Genomic DNA, 14898 nt, shown 5'->3' with positions numbered 1-14898 from the left:
CGATATTCTGGCTGTGATGGCGCCCTCTGTCCGCGGTGGACAGGAACTGCAGCTCTGCCTGCATTTTAATGTACATAGTTGTATATAGCTTTGTTGTTTCCTAAATTTTTACATAGATTTTTAAAGTTTCCAGCTTATATTGTTATTGTTGTGAAAATAGTTCGTTAAACACGTTTGTGGTTTTCACATTAAGTTTTTTCTACTCAGATTTTATGTTTTTGTGTAATTTTTAGGTCCAATGTGTTAATACAGTATATAAATGAAAAAAATAAATGTACAGTCACACATGTGAGGTTGTGCTGCAGACAATGATACCAAACAAGGCCAGGTAAACAGTTCTTTTAAGGTGAACTATAAAAGGTAAAATCAAAAGTAATCTGTCCCCTCTGTGACATTTATTTTTGTTTATACAAAAGCCAGATATGGATGAAATTTTACCAGAGGTGAAACTTAGAAGTGAATTATTTCTGCTGTCCATCCCGATGAGGTTTCAGTATTTTCATATCACGGTGGACATACGCACGCTCAGACAGTTTTGCTGTCTCCCCTAGTGTGGATGCACCAAAGTCTAGTCAAAAACAGTAATTTAATCTACTGTGAACTTAAATCCAATTAGACCGTCACATCAGCTGTTCCAAAAAAAAAAACGTGCAGTCGACGGGTGTGAGGTCATGCACGGCGCTCTAACATGACGAACCATGCCAAACATGGCAGCACGACCACGTTGCGTCTCTGAGCTGGCACATTAAAATTTCAAGTGGCTGCAGCGCGGCCCTCTGCCTCGCATGGCAGCCAAACAGAGCGCCTCTTATTGGGGTTACAAAGCAATACTGTGCTGAATTATTCTAATGGCTGTCTGTTATTGCCTTTGGGCATGATCTCATATGTAGGCTAACACAAAGAAGAGCCCACACAGACCAGAATGTTTGTTCTACAGCAGACACTTAAGCATCCTGGTAAATTTTCTCAAATGAAGACCTTCCCTCTTTACCTCTTCTCAGTTCATTTGCATCACCTTATTACTCATCACTGTGCTTAAAAAAAAATAAAAAATTCCAAAAACTTATGAGCAAACCATAAGCTCTGAGAGTCTGAGTGGTGTTCTGGGGTGGATTTTAAGCTTTATTAACCTCTAAAGTCTAAGCTCTGCCTGCTACTTAACAGGCCTTTCACGTTTTTTAACCACTTTTTGCCCAGTTCAGCCTGAAGGTGCTGAACTTGAGCTGCGATATTTCCACTTCAACTACTTTACATTCTGGAAGCCAAAAATCCTTTTCTACTTGAACACTACCAAAAAAGTCGACGCAAAGCTTTATTTTTGTACCTTTTTTTGGTAATAAAAAGCACAAGAAACTAGGGTCTGAGGTCATACTAGTGGAGACTAGTGCAATCATTATATACCACCTTCATACGCTCCTTCCTACTTGACCAAGCAGTATTGTTATTGTCCATCCATCCATCCATCCATCCATCCATCCACTTCTGCTTATCCTGATCAGGGTCGCGGGGGGGCTGGAGTCTATCCCAGCTGACATAGGGCGAGTTATTGTTATTGTGAGTAGTGATAATAATAGTCTTACAAAGATCCAGTTGTTTAAAGTTCTCTTAATGAGAAATTACTATCACCAAAGCCCATCTTTTTACCAGAAAGACCTTCCTTCTTTTTACAAGTCAAGGCCACACTCAAAGAAAATGTCGCATTGTGTTCCTGTGTTGGCCCAGTTCCCAGTGGGCATGCCAGTCTGACTTAAGATTTACTAGAAACTGGAGTTTAAACCTCTCTCCCAGATGGCCTTTTATTGCCATTGAGAGCCAAGAGAAACTAGCTGACACCCTCAATCAGGAAAAGCATTAGTGGTCATGTGACTGATTTCTGTTCAGATTCACCCCTTGCTTTTGTAAATTTGTGTCTGCAGAGTTATATCCTCAGCCCAGATGAATGCAGCTGTGGTCTATTGAGGTAGCATTTGTGCTGAATTCACAGTATGGCTTCAGATTTAGCAAAGATATCATCTATCTCCACTCATCTCATGTCACTAATATAATAACCTAAGTAGGCTAAGCAGCATGAGAGGCCTATGTGAGTACAGTCGGCCCTTTGTGCTCACTCTCCATGGTCAATATCAGACGTGGAGTAAAGAGAGGCAGAGTCAAGCCTTCAAACAAAGACTCAAAATGACTACATGTACCGTTTTTAAAAACCAGCACTGCATTTTAAACAATAAATGATTTACCTGTTAACAGCTCCTTTAATCTGTGGATGTACTGACCACTACTACAAAGCTTGAGAAATACTGCAGTCTCTTCCTATTCCTTCTCCTATGCGTTCACTTAAGCTGGAAAGTCAACAATTTAAAACGTATTGCAACTTAAGAGAGAAATCCAATCTACATACTGTCTATCTGCAAAATTAAACCCTGAAGCAAAACCAGAGACAAAAAGATTCTGATACTTTCTCCCACTAACACAGCATCTTACTTATATAACATCAGGTGATGCTAATGTAAACCTACACGCAGCATTCACCATCAGGACTGGAAACAAAGATTTTTCTTCGGTAACTGAAGGAGCTGCCAGCTGCCATTAACCCAACCGACCACATCGCCATGTTTCTGCAGCCGACCTCCTGCTCACTGAGGATACTCTGCCCCGCATTGCTCTATCCATCCAGCCGTTGCTGGCCGTAAACAAATGCTTTCTTTAAGCCAACACAAATGAATGCCAACGGTTACTGGTCAAGTGGGTCCTGCCAGACAAACCCTTTTCGGTTAGGGGAGAATGTGGAGTGTGGGTAACAGTGGCAGCTGGGATAGGCTCCAACTCCCTCCGTGACCCTGAAGTGGGCAAGCAGTTAGGAAAATGGATGGTTGGATAAAAAAGTAGAAAAGACAACACCAGATGTCCTTTCTGAAACACACAAAGGTGTCTTTTTGGAATTTCTTTGTTTTGTCATTAAATTTGATTTTTTCCCCCTAAAATGAAGACCGAGAGGCTGCACTTTACAAACTGCAGCCAAGTAGAGCTCATTTTGAAACTTTTCCATTACTGCACATTTTTTTTTTGTGCTGGGAAAGAATCCAATCACAATCCAATTCACTCTCAGGTAACTGTGCCTACACCCAGCTCACCCACTGATCAAAGCCTCTCCCTTTTGGCTAAAAAGAACAAAGAGCTCAAACTGTACCCAAGCCTCTGTGGGGCTCTAACTTTTCTTCCCCCCCAATGACAGGAATGTACATAAGACCTTCCCCACTTCCCTCCACCTCCCTTACCCTCTTTCATAACCCAGCTCTCATTTGCTGGTTTAATTAGGCTTTACCTTGTTTGAGGCTACTGGGGCGAGAACTTCTGGGGAAGCATGTGAGAGGAACGGGGGGGGGGGCCGAAGGTCAATCAACCGATTTGGCTCCAGAACTTTGTGGACTAAGACTGTGGTATGTAGGCCATGGTGCTACGAAATGAGGAACTCAGCCACTGAGCACTTCACTAGTTTTAGTTTTAAGAACTATTTTTTCTGCTACCCCATCCGACACGTCTGGGATGAACTGAAAAGTCAACCACGGTTTTGTCATCCAAGATAACTGCTGATCACTAATGCTCTTCACTGAATGAAATCATAATCCAGTGTCACGCCTTCCAATAATACTGGATACTAAAGAAGTGCGCGACTATTCGACTAGATGAGTAATCGTTAGTAGTCACTTAGCCTAATTGATAACGTTTTAATTGATGTTCAGTACCAGTAAATTGTTGTCCTAAATAGTATGCAGCCATCTGCCACCAGATGGAGCTGCAGTCTCGACACTGTCGTAGAAAACCGCAACAACTCTGGTAATCTAGCCCTGAAATTTTTGTTAGGTCTATTATTGTCATTGTTATTCTGAAGGCGAAAGGAGGAGATCGTAGAGACGGCGGAAACGAGCTTCCTCCGAAGGGCAGCTGGCATCTCCCTTAGAGACGGGGTGATGAGTTCAGTCATTTAGGAGGGGCTCGGAGTAGAGCCGCTGCTCCTCCACATCAAAAAGAGTTGAAGTGGTCGCCTCCTGGATGCAGTGAGGTGACCCACAGTTAAGCATTTAAAATATGATTTCTATAAACTAACGATCTTTCAAGACCTTCTTATTATTCTTCATCACCCTCATGGTTTCTGTCAGTGTTCTGTGAGCCCTAAACCGACCAACAAGTCATAAGCATCTTGGAGTTTGGAGTTTTGAGACTTTTTTAAAGATATAATATACAACCAATTGGTTAGTGGAACTAAATATACCCTGCAACTGTTCAGCTGATATCAGACCATCAGAGATCTCTAGTCACAGTCGCCTAAATCATTCACTGTTAAATGAATGTAGTTAACAGTGATAAGTCGCTCTCAAGTTGGCCTTCTGAATTAGAGTATTATTACAACAGAAGAAATCATCACTAGAAGAGCTTTTACAGAGCTTAAATGTGTTTTTCAGCCCTGAAAATTTCATGTGGATATCTCCCACACTTCTCAAAAAAAGCTGGAAAATAGTCGACTCACCCCTATGTGCTCGTAGGCACGTAACTCATAAAATTTTCATAGTAAGAAGGTGAAAAGTTGCACAGCTTCAATAAATACACTAAAGCTACTCTAAAAAATAAATAAATCGGCTGATTCTGAGGGAGTCAGGTGGGAGCGCTGATTGATTTTTCATGGAAAGTCGTGGCTATGATCAACTTTAGTATTTATTTTTTATTTTTAGTATTTTATTTTAAACTCGGTTTTTAACATTAAAATATTTTGCCTCTCTCACACGTCTCTTCACACCGCATCTCTTCATTTATTCATTTTATGACTGCATCACTGTAAACCATTAAAAAATAAGCTTCATAACTATAGGTTTTAAAGAGGCTCTAAGAGTGCTTCATCAGTGTGGAGAAGCAGCTGCAGCCAGAGTGGACTCACAGCTGTCACAGTGGATTGTAATGGCATGAGGAAAAAAGTACATAAAACACACATAACCTAACAAACCACCGATGTGTAATGAGCCATTCTTCAGGCTACCCAATCCATCAATCGCTTTTCTTTATCATGCATGAACGCCAACTTCAACTAGCTTTTGGACAAAAGACACGACACGGAAATGTCACTTATATTTTATAGATAAACAAATATCTAAGAAAACAATGAGCAGTCCTGTTTCCATGTCTGTGTCATAACATCTACCGGTAAAGTTGATTACTTTGTGTTTTGTACATTTTCAGAGCAGCATCCTGCTCTTCTTCTCTAGAAATGATCGAGACTTGTCCCAATAAAAACCTAAGTAGAGTCATTTTTCTCTGGCTCGCCAACATTCATGAGCTTCTACTAGTGACCATATACGAGCGAGACATGAAACTCAAAGAATCACTAATAGAAGTCTATGGAAGGACTCCATAATGGCTCCACACAGCGGCTGTCCTACCACTGCCCCTAAAAAGAACCAATCAACAGCCAAACTATGGTCTTAAACTCACGGTTTAAGACCATTTTCAGCTGTGTGGTGACTTATTTACTGATTAATGTCATAAACATGTAGGTAAATGTACATAAGAGTTTTTCTCACCTAACTGTATCGTTTGTTCAGAACTCAGGTGGGAGGAGCCAGAGACTCCAAATGTCGACATTTTGGATTGAACCGTAAATGAAGCCATCGTGTGTCAAGTGTTGAGAGAAAAAGCTTTAAATTTCAACTTTGGCCTCGGAGGATACAACAAGTTAAACCAGATACTACTTCTACTACTACTTCTCTAAAAATCCAATTTTTTTGGTTCACTTTTACTTAATTTTGTACTTTAATTTTAAATACATTTTCTTATTTAAATGTTTGATAAATGCGGCAATTTTCTGAACTCTATGGGTAACTGTTAAATAATTGTGATTATTATTGTTGCCATAATCAAACAGATCTGGGCAAAGTCACCAACTTTCGTTTTTTTTTTTTTTTTAATTATGTGACTTCAGTTTTATAACCCTGGTGACCAAAAATACAGTCTCTCTCCCCGTGCATTTAGACAGAGCCAGTATGGCTGCTGAGTGATGAACAGAAACAGCTTAAAAGGTGGCTGCAGCTGCTGCATCCGAAAAGTGAAGCCAACACGAAAGTGCCTGAAAGCCGGCATTTTTTCTAATAGCCAGCAGGGGGTGACAGCTATGCCTGCAAAAAGCCCTCTGATTGTATGGAAGTTTATGGGAGAGAAACCGTCAGCCGTGACCTCTGTGAACACTGTCCTGATGAGTTTATGGGTGCACTCACTCATGTAGGGTCACACTGAATAGAACATTAAGCCCATTATGGAAATTTTGGTCATTCAAAGAGTCTTACAGGAGAATTATCATGGACCTGTTCATTGACATTACGGCAGTGTCCCAGTCAGATCCGCCCCTCGCTCTTCACATATGGTTTCAAAACACCAAGCGAGTGTTTCCAGATCTGCTACTGACCTCCGTGATTCTGGCATGAATGTGTCCAAGTACCAGCAGAACTGACTGAACTGCTTCGTGTTTAAGCCCGACAGAAAGGGAAACACAGCAAACATTCGCACGAACTCTTACCTAGATACAGCGAGGCGTTCTCCTTCTTCACATTGTCGTCCAGGTAGGTTGGCCCCAGCGTGTAGATGGGTGTGGACCCCATGCCCACCAGGATCTGAGCGATGATGAACAGCGCCACATACAGGTTGTGCTCGTTGCCCTCCTGGTCTCTGGGACAGGAAGTGATATCAACGCGGTCCCTGTTGCTGGCGTTGCTGTTCATACACAGGCCCTCGTTGGCCGAAGAAGAGTTGACCTCCTGGATCTGGTAGGGCGGGGAGATGAAGTGAGGTAAGGAGAACAGGGCAGCGCCCACAGCGATGAGAATCCCTCCTACCGCCAGCCAGCGAGGCCTCTGGCCCCGCCCACCAAAGTAGCTGATGAAGACGACCACCAGGAGGCTCCCGATGTCGAAACAGCTGACGAGCAGGCCCGACTCGGAGCTCCTCAGGCTGTACCTCTTCTCTATGGTGGTGATGACGCTGCTGAGGTAGCCTGACACCATGAGCGACTGGATGAATGTCAGGTAGCACATGCAGAACAGGAAGCAGCGAGAGTCCTGCAAGATGACGCCCACGTGCTTCCGACTGGGCATACGAATCTGAGCTAGTCTGGATGCAAAGAACCCCGGGGGCTTCCTCCTCGCCATATGTTTACTCCTTCGGATCTCCGTGTTCTCCATGTATGAGCTCGGCCTGTTCAGCACGGACTTTCCCGGCTTTGGTGGGTAGCTCGTTCTTGTCGGGGACTCGGCCTGGAAGGACTCGGTCTTGGGTGGGAGCTGGATGAACTCTGCACTCTCCTCCGCTGTTATGGACATCCGCACTGAGCTCGCCAGTAAGGTTTTCTCCTGAGGCGCAGCTTCACTTAAAATGGGCAAACTTTTAGATTTGAAGTTCGGACCTGGATCCTCCACCTCGCTGGAAAACTCATCCTCCTTCTGAAGGGACTCGGACAACTCCGCTTCCTCGTGATCAGCCATTCTTTTCAGTCACCTTTCTTTAGAGGTTAGAAAAACAAGCCAGCCCAGTCCAAGAATACATTTACAGTTCAGGGGCTGCTGCCCATTACATTTATTATTAATAGGAACATCTAATCCCACAAAGAAACCCAAAAAAGCAAAAATGACAAGCACACTTACAGCCTCAATTTTTATCTGTGCTGTAGAACGGCCTCTGGGATTGTTTATCTTTTCATGCACACTTGCCTTCTGCCACCATCCACCATAATCCGGAGGGGGAGACCGCTCAGGCCTCCTCGGCTCGGCCAGCGGAGCTCCGGGGCCAGGGCTCTCTGCAGATGCTTGTCTCAGCAGGACGCTGCTGCTCCGCGGCCGGGAGCACGGATGAGATTAATTCGCAGAGCATCCCTGACAGCCCTGCCGATGCGGATCACACAGCCACAATAATGTCACTTCTTTCAGTAGGTTGCATGATCGTCCTCCCCTCCTCCTCCTAACTCCTCCCCAAGTCAAGGGCAACCCCGACTCCAATGTTATCACCGCACCAGCTGTCCTCCCAGCGGGCGAGGGGGGCTGACATTTAGAGATAATCTTTCGGTGCAAATTCCTGGAGAGGAACATGAACAAATAAAAAAATGAGGGAAAAGGAGAGAAGTCGTCGAAGAGAAGCAAAGAGAGTCGAGAGAGAGCGAGCAGAAAGCAGAGCCGCAGATCACTGCAATGCCGCTCAGCTGCTCTCTGTTTTCAATTCCAGTCAAGCTGTACGTTATACTGAACCGGAAACACTTCAAAATAAACCTGCACCGTAATTTTACTGACCAAGATCCTAAACAATTTTATAACTGTGAAACATAATGGCGCATTTCAGGCTTTCGAGACTATTTAAAATAACTTGGAGGAAATTTACTGACCGATACATGGTTCCTGGAGCACCATTATCTCTACAGAGCCCAAATAATGCAAAAAAACAAAACAAACAAACAAACAAAATAAATAAAAAAAACAGAAGCCCATTACTTGTCTATTACATTTAAGATTAGTTTTCTATGTATATTCACGTAGCTTACATAGCTAATCACTCTTGAACATGTGCCTGAATCAGCGATGTCTGCTCGGTAAATTCGGTCTGCTTTATATCAACACATCGCTAAATTAGGGCCACATTGATAACAGTAAAATTAGCAAATTAGAAGAAGGTGAAATTTGATTATTCATACCACAGCCTAATTGAAAGAAACAGTGACATGTTTCGAGACTTATCTTTAAAAAAAAAAAATCAATATCCATGAGTGCGCCTAACGGGTTTTATTTTGAAAAGCACAATGGCTAATGGCCGCACAGCTAGCAGCTAACGAACCCGTAACAACAACAACAACAACAATATCGACATTGTCTTTCACTAACCTGACATTCTGTAGAGATGAGACGTCCTTCCGAATTTCGTGTCCGACTTTCACTGCACATTCTTCAAGAGCTGATAATGAAGACTCATTCAAATAACGTCCGTGTTAAAATATTCCACATACAAAACATCATCGAGCGAGTCAGAGGAGAAAATACCGGAACAGTGTCGCGTGCCTTCAAAATAAAAGCACAGCTTGCCAACAAGCGGAAAATTTTCATTAAAGCAAGGTAAATTTTAGGAATGTACATGAAATTGTGGGTGTTTAAATTACTAGTTTGGCCACTAGTTGATGCACTTATCAATGTTTGTTTATTTGCTTGCTATTTATTCCCGCTGTAGTACCAAAACAAAAGATAAGAATAACCGTTTCAAATCTTTCAGTTCCATGTCAGCTAAGAAGAGCACAGCACAAAATGGAAAAAAAAGAAAAAAGAAAAAAAAAGCAAGGCAAAGGTAAGTTGAAATTTTGTGTTATTATCTCAAAATTACGAGTTATTTTGGACTATGTTAAAATTTTGAAATATTTGGTCAAATTTTTGTTTTTTGAGACCTGAAAATCTGACTTACCAAAAAAACAGAAAAATCAGTGGGGGAAACCACAGGTAGCAGATAGCACGGGCAATATTTGGCCAATGTAACCAGATTTCTTGTCTTATCTTCGTATCTTATGACCTGGATGACTGAGAACCTCCACAGGCATTTGGTGCATTCTGAGTAAATTTAACCTATTTATCTTACACTTTTATCTAGGTAATATAATAGGCTTTATAAACAAATAGTTTAAATAAAGCTTTAGTATAAAATAAAATGTCAAAATTCAGTACAATGAGATTATAAAAAATGTGCTTATAATGCAGAAACACTTAACTACAGATTAAAAAGCACACAGTATGTGATTCACAAAAACCAGTTTCCAATGTTTTTGACTTTGGAGAAAGTAAAAAATAAATAAATAAATGGAAAACACTGGAGTCATGCAGTAGCAAGAAAATATTGGACACATTTATTTAGTCTTAACAAATCAATGCCTTACCAACAACAACAGAATTTTTAAATTTTATATAAATCACTCTTTCATATACAAGAAGCTGTAATTTAATTAATGAAAAAGGCATTTAGAGAATTTTTTTTTTGAAAAAGAGGAAAAAAGTCACACTTGACATTACAAGAAATAATGAGCATCTGTTCATATCAGGTATCAAAAATAATAAAGTTCAATGGAGAATATAACACATATAAACATACATATAATATTTAATATTTTAGTAATAGCTGTTGCACCAAATGACAGGAACAGATAACATTAACAATAAAAGTTAAACATATTCAACTTTTTCCCATATCTTTGACAATTCAAAACATCGGAAAAACATGTTTAAATAGATTCATCAGCAGTTCAAAGGATTACAGAAATGAAATCCACTCTTTATCATAATTTAAAAGTTATTTGCAGATTTGTTGGCACAACACTTTAAATGTGCAGCGCCCCTGTAACTTAACAGGATGCTGTGGTTTCCAGCTTATCTGACAGCTGAGAGCTTAGCCAAAGGTATGTGGACACATGAAAAACCACATAAAAACACAAATATTATTAGCAGGCAAAAAAACAGCCAGTGTTTCAGTTCATCACAATAATGGAAACTAACTGCATTATAATCAAAATAAATAATAAGTAAAATTAAAAAACAATAATTAAAGAAAAACAAAAACATGTAGAAAACTTGATTCAGATTATGTGTTTATCAAGATTTTCTGTTACTCAGCACTGAGGCGCCACAAGCTGTATAAAAAAAAAATTTAAATCACAATTTAAAACTTCATAAAGGTGTCCATATACTTTTGGAAACGAAGGGAACTCAGAGGGGGAAATAACACAAAAGAACGCAGCGCCCTCTAGTGGATAAAACAATAACTGCACCTAAGGAAACATGTAAATGGAACACACGCTTCACATTATTATTGATATTTAGCACTTTTAAAATTTGGAAGTGGCAACAAGCTGTATCTAAAGAAGACTTCTTTATAATCCGGGTGTTGCTGCCTTTACTTCATGAAAGACCCTTCTTAATTTTGGTTTTTCCTGTATCAGAAATGTGAATGATTTAATACTTTAAAGGGGATCCGTTATTCTACTTTCCATCTCCATATTTTCTTGGACTGTGCTTTCCATGATTCATAATTCAACATGCTTTTTTTTTTTTTTTTTTAACCTTAACACATAGCCATGGTGCAGCTCCTCAGTTCATCCTTTCAAACTCTTTTAGCCACTCCCCTTTCCTTTGAGACAACTTTCTTTGATTGGCTGCCCCTCATAAACAGAAGATTGAAACATCAGGTGGGTGGGGCTTCTGTGTCACAGCCAGAGGCCTTTTACTATGCAGCAGGATTTTGTCTTATCTGTAACTTCAGGGTTAGGGTTAGTTTTTCAGTCGCATCTAAAGTCTTTGTGTTTCCCAGATGAGCATCAGTAATAAATATAGATTCTTAGACGCAACTTTGTTCCCTAAGTTCACAACAATTTTATTGTTCTTTGTGTTAATATATGATCCTAAAACAGGATAGCTACACTGTACTTGCTAACCTCACATCAAATTTGTACATAGACTAAGCATAACTTTAAACTTTACTCTGAAACCCTTAAACAGCACCGAGCCTGCAGCTGAGAGAACACAAACTAAAACTGTCGGGATGAAGTTACGTTTCTAATCTGATGCTGAGTCTCTCTTACACTGTTGGAACTGCAGCATCTACAACACAGAATACCTGTTCAATCACTCCAATTAAATCAACTTTGATCTGCTGAAAAACTGAAGCGACAAAAAGCTTCAGTGTTTGCACTGATCCAGTTCAAAGTTTCAGAGCTTTAATGTGCAGCCGCTCAGAAATAAACCACAGCACAGAGCGCGCACTCAGGAAAATCATACATTAGAATTAAAATGTTTATTTTACTGCTCTGTAAGTTAAATCTTCAGATTAATGCTGCAGCACTGATCGCATGTCCTTTTTACAACAGTGCTGCATATTTCTGGTATATTAATTTTAAATCACAGTATGATAGCATGTCTGAAGTAGGTGGCGATCATAGGAATCATTTTCTGTGAAAGAAAAGTCATGTGACCAATGAACCACCCCTTTTAGATTGGTCAGATGCTGCCAAAAAATTTAGTGCGATAATGTGTCTAAAGGGTCACAGAACAACATGTTTGTTTTTGTTTGTTTGTTTTCAGTAACATTTGCTTGTTTAAGCAAACAAAACACCACAGTGTTTCCTGTGGGACTATGAAGCCTCAGTCCAGCATAGAGCAGCTGAGTGAATGTGGTCTGGACTCTGTGGAGCAGAGTCATGGTTTCAGAGACGCTGTAGAAGGACAGAATACCTGCTCTGTGATCCAGGTACACTCCTACTCTGGAGGACCGAGGACCTGAGACAGGAGTGGTGATATTATTATGTCTGAAAACATAATGATGTTTGTAAAAACCCAAAGCCCACGACTTGTTATTTTCTCCAAAATTTTTCTTTACAGTGTTTTTATCTTTGTATGCAACCACCACTGAAACTCCTCCTGCAGCATTCTCCACCTCCCAGTAACAACGTCCCGTCAGACCCTCTCTGCTCAGAACCTGACCTCTTGCAATACATCTGTCCAGGTGATTAGGATAACATTGTCCTACCGTCATGAATGTTGCTCTTCTGTTCTCTTCAGATAGTAACACATATGTGTTTGCTGTGTTTGGATCCAGGGTGATTTCACATGAATGTTTTAAGAATTCAGCTCTGGTCTTTGGCTCTGGTGGTTCTGACAGTGAATTATCAACTTCAGTGACTGTCGGTGAGATGTTTGTCCAATCTTCTCTTAGAATTGCCTGTAGTTTATCTCTGACCTCTGACACAGCTCTTTGCACTCTGTCAAAGTGCTGCAGACAAAAGGAGTGACTTGAAATAAAGCACATAGACTCACTGAGTGCTGACAGTGAGGGGTAGTTGTGTAGAAACTGGATGTGATCCTCTGTGTGTGAGAGCTGCTTCAGCTCAGCGTCTTTCCTCTTCAGCTCAGTGATCTCCTGCTCCAGCTTCTCCTGAAGCTCTTTGACTCGACTCACTTCAGTTTCCTGCTGGGATCTGATCTGCTGCTTCACATCAGAGCTTCTTTTCTGGATCAGACAGATCAGCTCAGTGAAGATCTTCTCACTGTGCTCCACTGTTTTATCAGCAGACTGATTGATGGCCTCCACCTCCTGTTGAAGCAGCTTCACATCTTTCTCTCTGTCCTGGATTCTCTGCTGGATGTTTAGTCGACTCCCCTCGAGCTCTCTCTGCCTCTCAGTCCTTTCTGCTGCAGCTGAGACTGTGTGGTGGCCTTTATGTTCATCCACAAAGCAGAGATAACAGATACTCTGCTGATCAGTACGGCAGAACATCTTCATCACCTCATCATGACGAGAGCAGATGTTCTCCTGGAGCTTCTTGGAGGGCTCCACCAGCTTGTGTTTCTTTAATGGCGCCACATCATAATGAGGCTGAAGGTGTTTCTCACAGTAAGAGACTAAACATACCATGCAAGACTTCACAGCTTTCACCTTCATCCCAGTGCAGACATCACAGGCCACATCTTCAGGTCCAGCATAGCAGTGATCAGCAGGAGCAGCTTGGAGTCCAGTCTTCTTCAGCTCCTCCACTAAAACTGCTAACATGGTGTTTTTCACCAGGACAGGCCTCGGTGTGAAGGTCTGTCTGCACTGAGGGCAGCTGCAGATCTTCTTCTCCTCCTCTTCATCCCAAAAGCCTTTAATACAGTTCATACAGTAGCTGTGTCCACAGGGAATAGTCACCGGATCCTTCAGTAGATCCAAACAGATCGAACAAGAGAAGGTTTCTTGGTCCAGTTGAACTTCTTTCTTCATTTCTCCTCTCAGTCCCAGAATAGTCAAGGTTGTTCCAATTTTCTTCAGCAGAGTTTGTACTTTAATCCCAAAGCTTTCCATGCTTGTTTACTCAAGTGCCTGCAGTAAATGAAGCTTATCAGTTCTCACACTGAACCCCTTAGCAGTTACAGCCATCTATAACCTGGCAGATCTGTGAAAGGGTGGGGCACTTAAATAACTGGGCACACTGCACTTTGCCAGTTTGCATGTTTTTTTCATCAAACTCTCCCTTCAGCCGTAATTCTACCAAGCTCAGCCAATCAGAAGCTTGGTGCTGTTAGCTTCATTATTTCTCTGCACAGTGCATCAGTTCTGTTGTCTATGTAAGAGGCAGCACAATTACTGGATAGATTTGTAACAATAAAAATGTCAACAAATGATTCAAAGAAAGCTCCTGATACCTGCATCGGAACAGGTGTGAAGAAAGTATTTTCAGGTTGGTTAAACCAGAGGATTCCTGATCTGTAAACCGCTGCTGGCTGGTGTGAAGATCTTTAGGATCTTTCATGTAAAAAAACCCTCTCTCCATTCATGCTACTATTTCAACAGGAGCAAAGCAGGCTCCATTATCTATTCTTGTTTGTTTAAAAGAAACAAGAGACAAACCACTGCAGCACATTAAAAAGAGCGAAAAAAAAAAAAGAAATCCTTTCTAAGGGGTAAATTAGCAATAGAGCCAAAACGAGGTCTTTGCAGCAGGGTGTAAGGATGTTTATTTCTTGTGTAAATCTGGATATTTTAACGTGGGAGTCCACGAAGACTGACTCAGTTTGGCTCGAGTGAGGAACTGTAGTTTTTAGCAGGTTGCATCATTTTTCAGGCCCACAGACAGCTGCTTGTGTGTACTGGAGTAAATCATTAAATCAATAAAGCTGCTTTCCACCACTGACTGTAGTGTTTTTTTCTTTTTTATATATAAATGAGTGTAAATGAAGTCTTATTTATTTATTTGTGAGTACAAAGTTACAAACTACAAACTACTGTTACCTTTGTTAGAGTGATTTCATGAAATGTAAAAGCAGGGTGACTTTATTAATTAATTAATTAATTTATTTATTTATTGGGGGAGGGAGG

At 41.1% G+C, this 14898-nt stretch overlaps 2 protein-coding genes across 4 annotated transcripts in view; both read right to left on the bottom strand.

Annotated features, from left to right (window-relative positions):
• Positions 1–9039, bottom strand: part of LOC115796019 (solute carrier organic anion transporter family member 5A1-like) — a 41570-nt gene extending 32531 nt beyond the window's left edge. The window contains exons 1-3 of one of the 3 annotated variants that reach the window (XM_030752215.1): positions 8901–9039; positions 7677–8103; positions 6557–7534 (exon numbers count right to left, since the gene is read on the bottom strand). In XM_030752215.1, coding sequence (XP_030608075.1) covers positions 6557–7517 — 961 coding nt within the window. In that variant the 5' untranslated portion in view covers positions 7518–7534; positions 7677–8103; positions 8901–9039. The remainder of the gene's footprint in view (positions 1–6556; positions 7535–7676; positions 8104–8900) is intronic. The other 2 variants (XM_030752216.1, XM_030752217.1) reach the window with 2 other exon arrangements.
• Positions 9040–10126: 1087 nt separating this feature from the next.
• LOC115796018 (tripartite motif-containing protein 16-like) lies at positions 10127–13986 on the bottom strand. Its single transcript, XM_030752213.1, has one exon. The coding sequence runs from the start codon at positions 13882–13884 to the stop codon at positions 12064–12066; it is 1821 nt and encodes a 606-aa protein (XP_030608073.1). The 5' UTR covers positions 13885–13986; the 3' UTR covers positions 10127–12063.
• Positions 13987–14898: the final 912 nt, after the last annotated feature.

This window comes from Archocentrus centrarchus, chromosome 17, assembly GCF_007364275.1.
Source record: "Archocentrus centrarchus isolate MPI-CPG fArcCen1 chromosome 17, fArcCen1, whole genome shotgun sequence".
In the NCBI taxonomy this organism is placed as follows: domain Eukaryota; kingdom Metazoa; phylum Chordata; class Actinopteri; order Cichliformes; family Cichlidae; genus Archocentrus; species Archocentrus centrarchus.
Note: the sequence above shows the minus strand (reverse complement) of the source record. Positions and strands in the feature narration are given on the sequence as shown.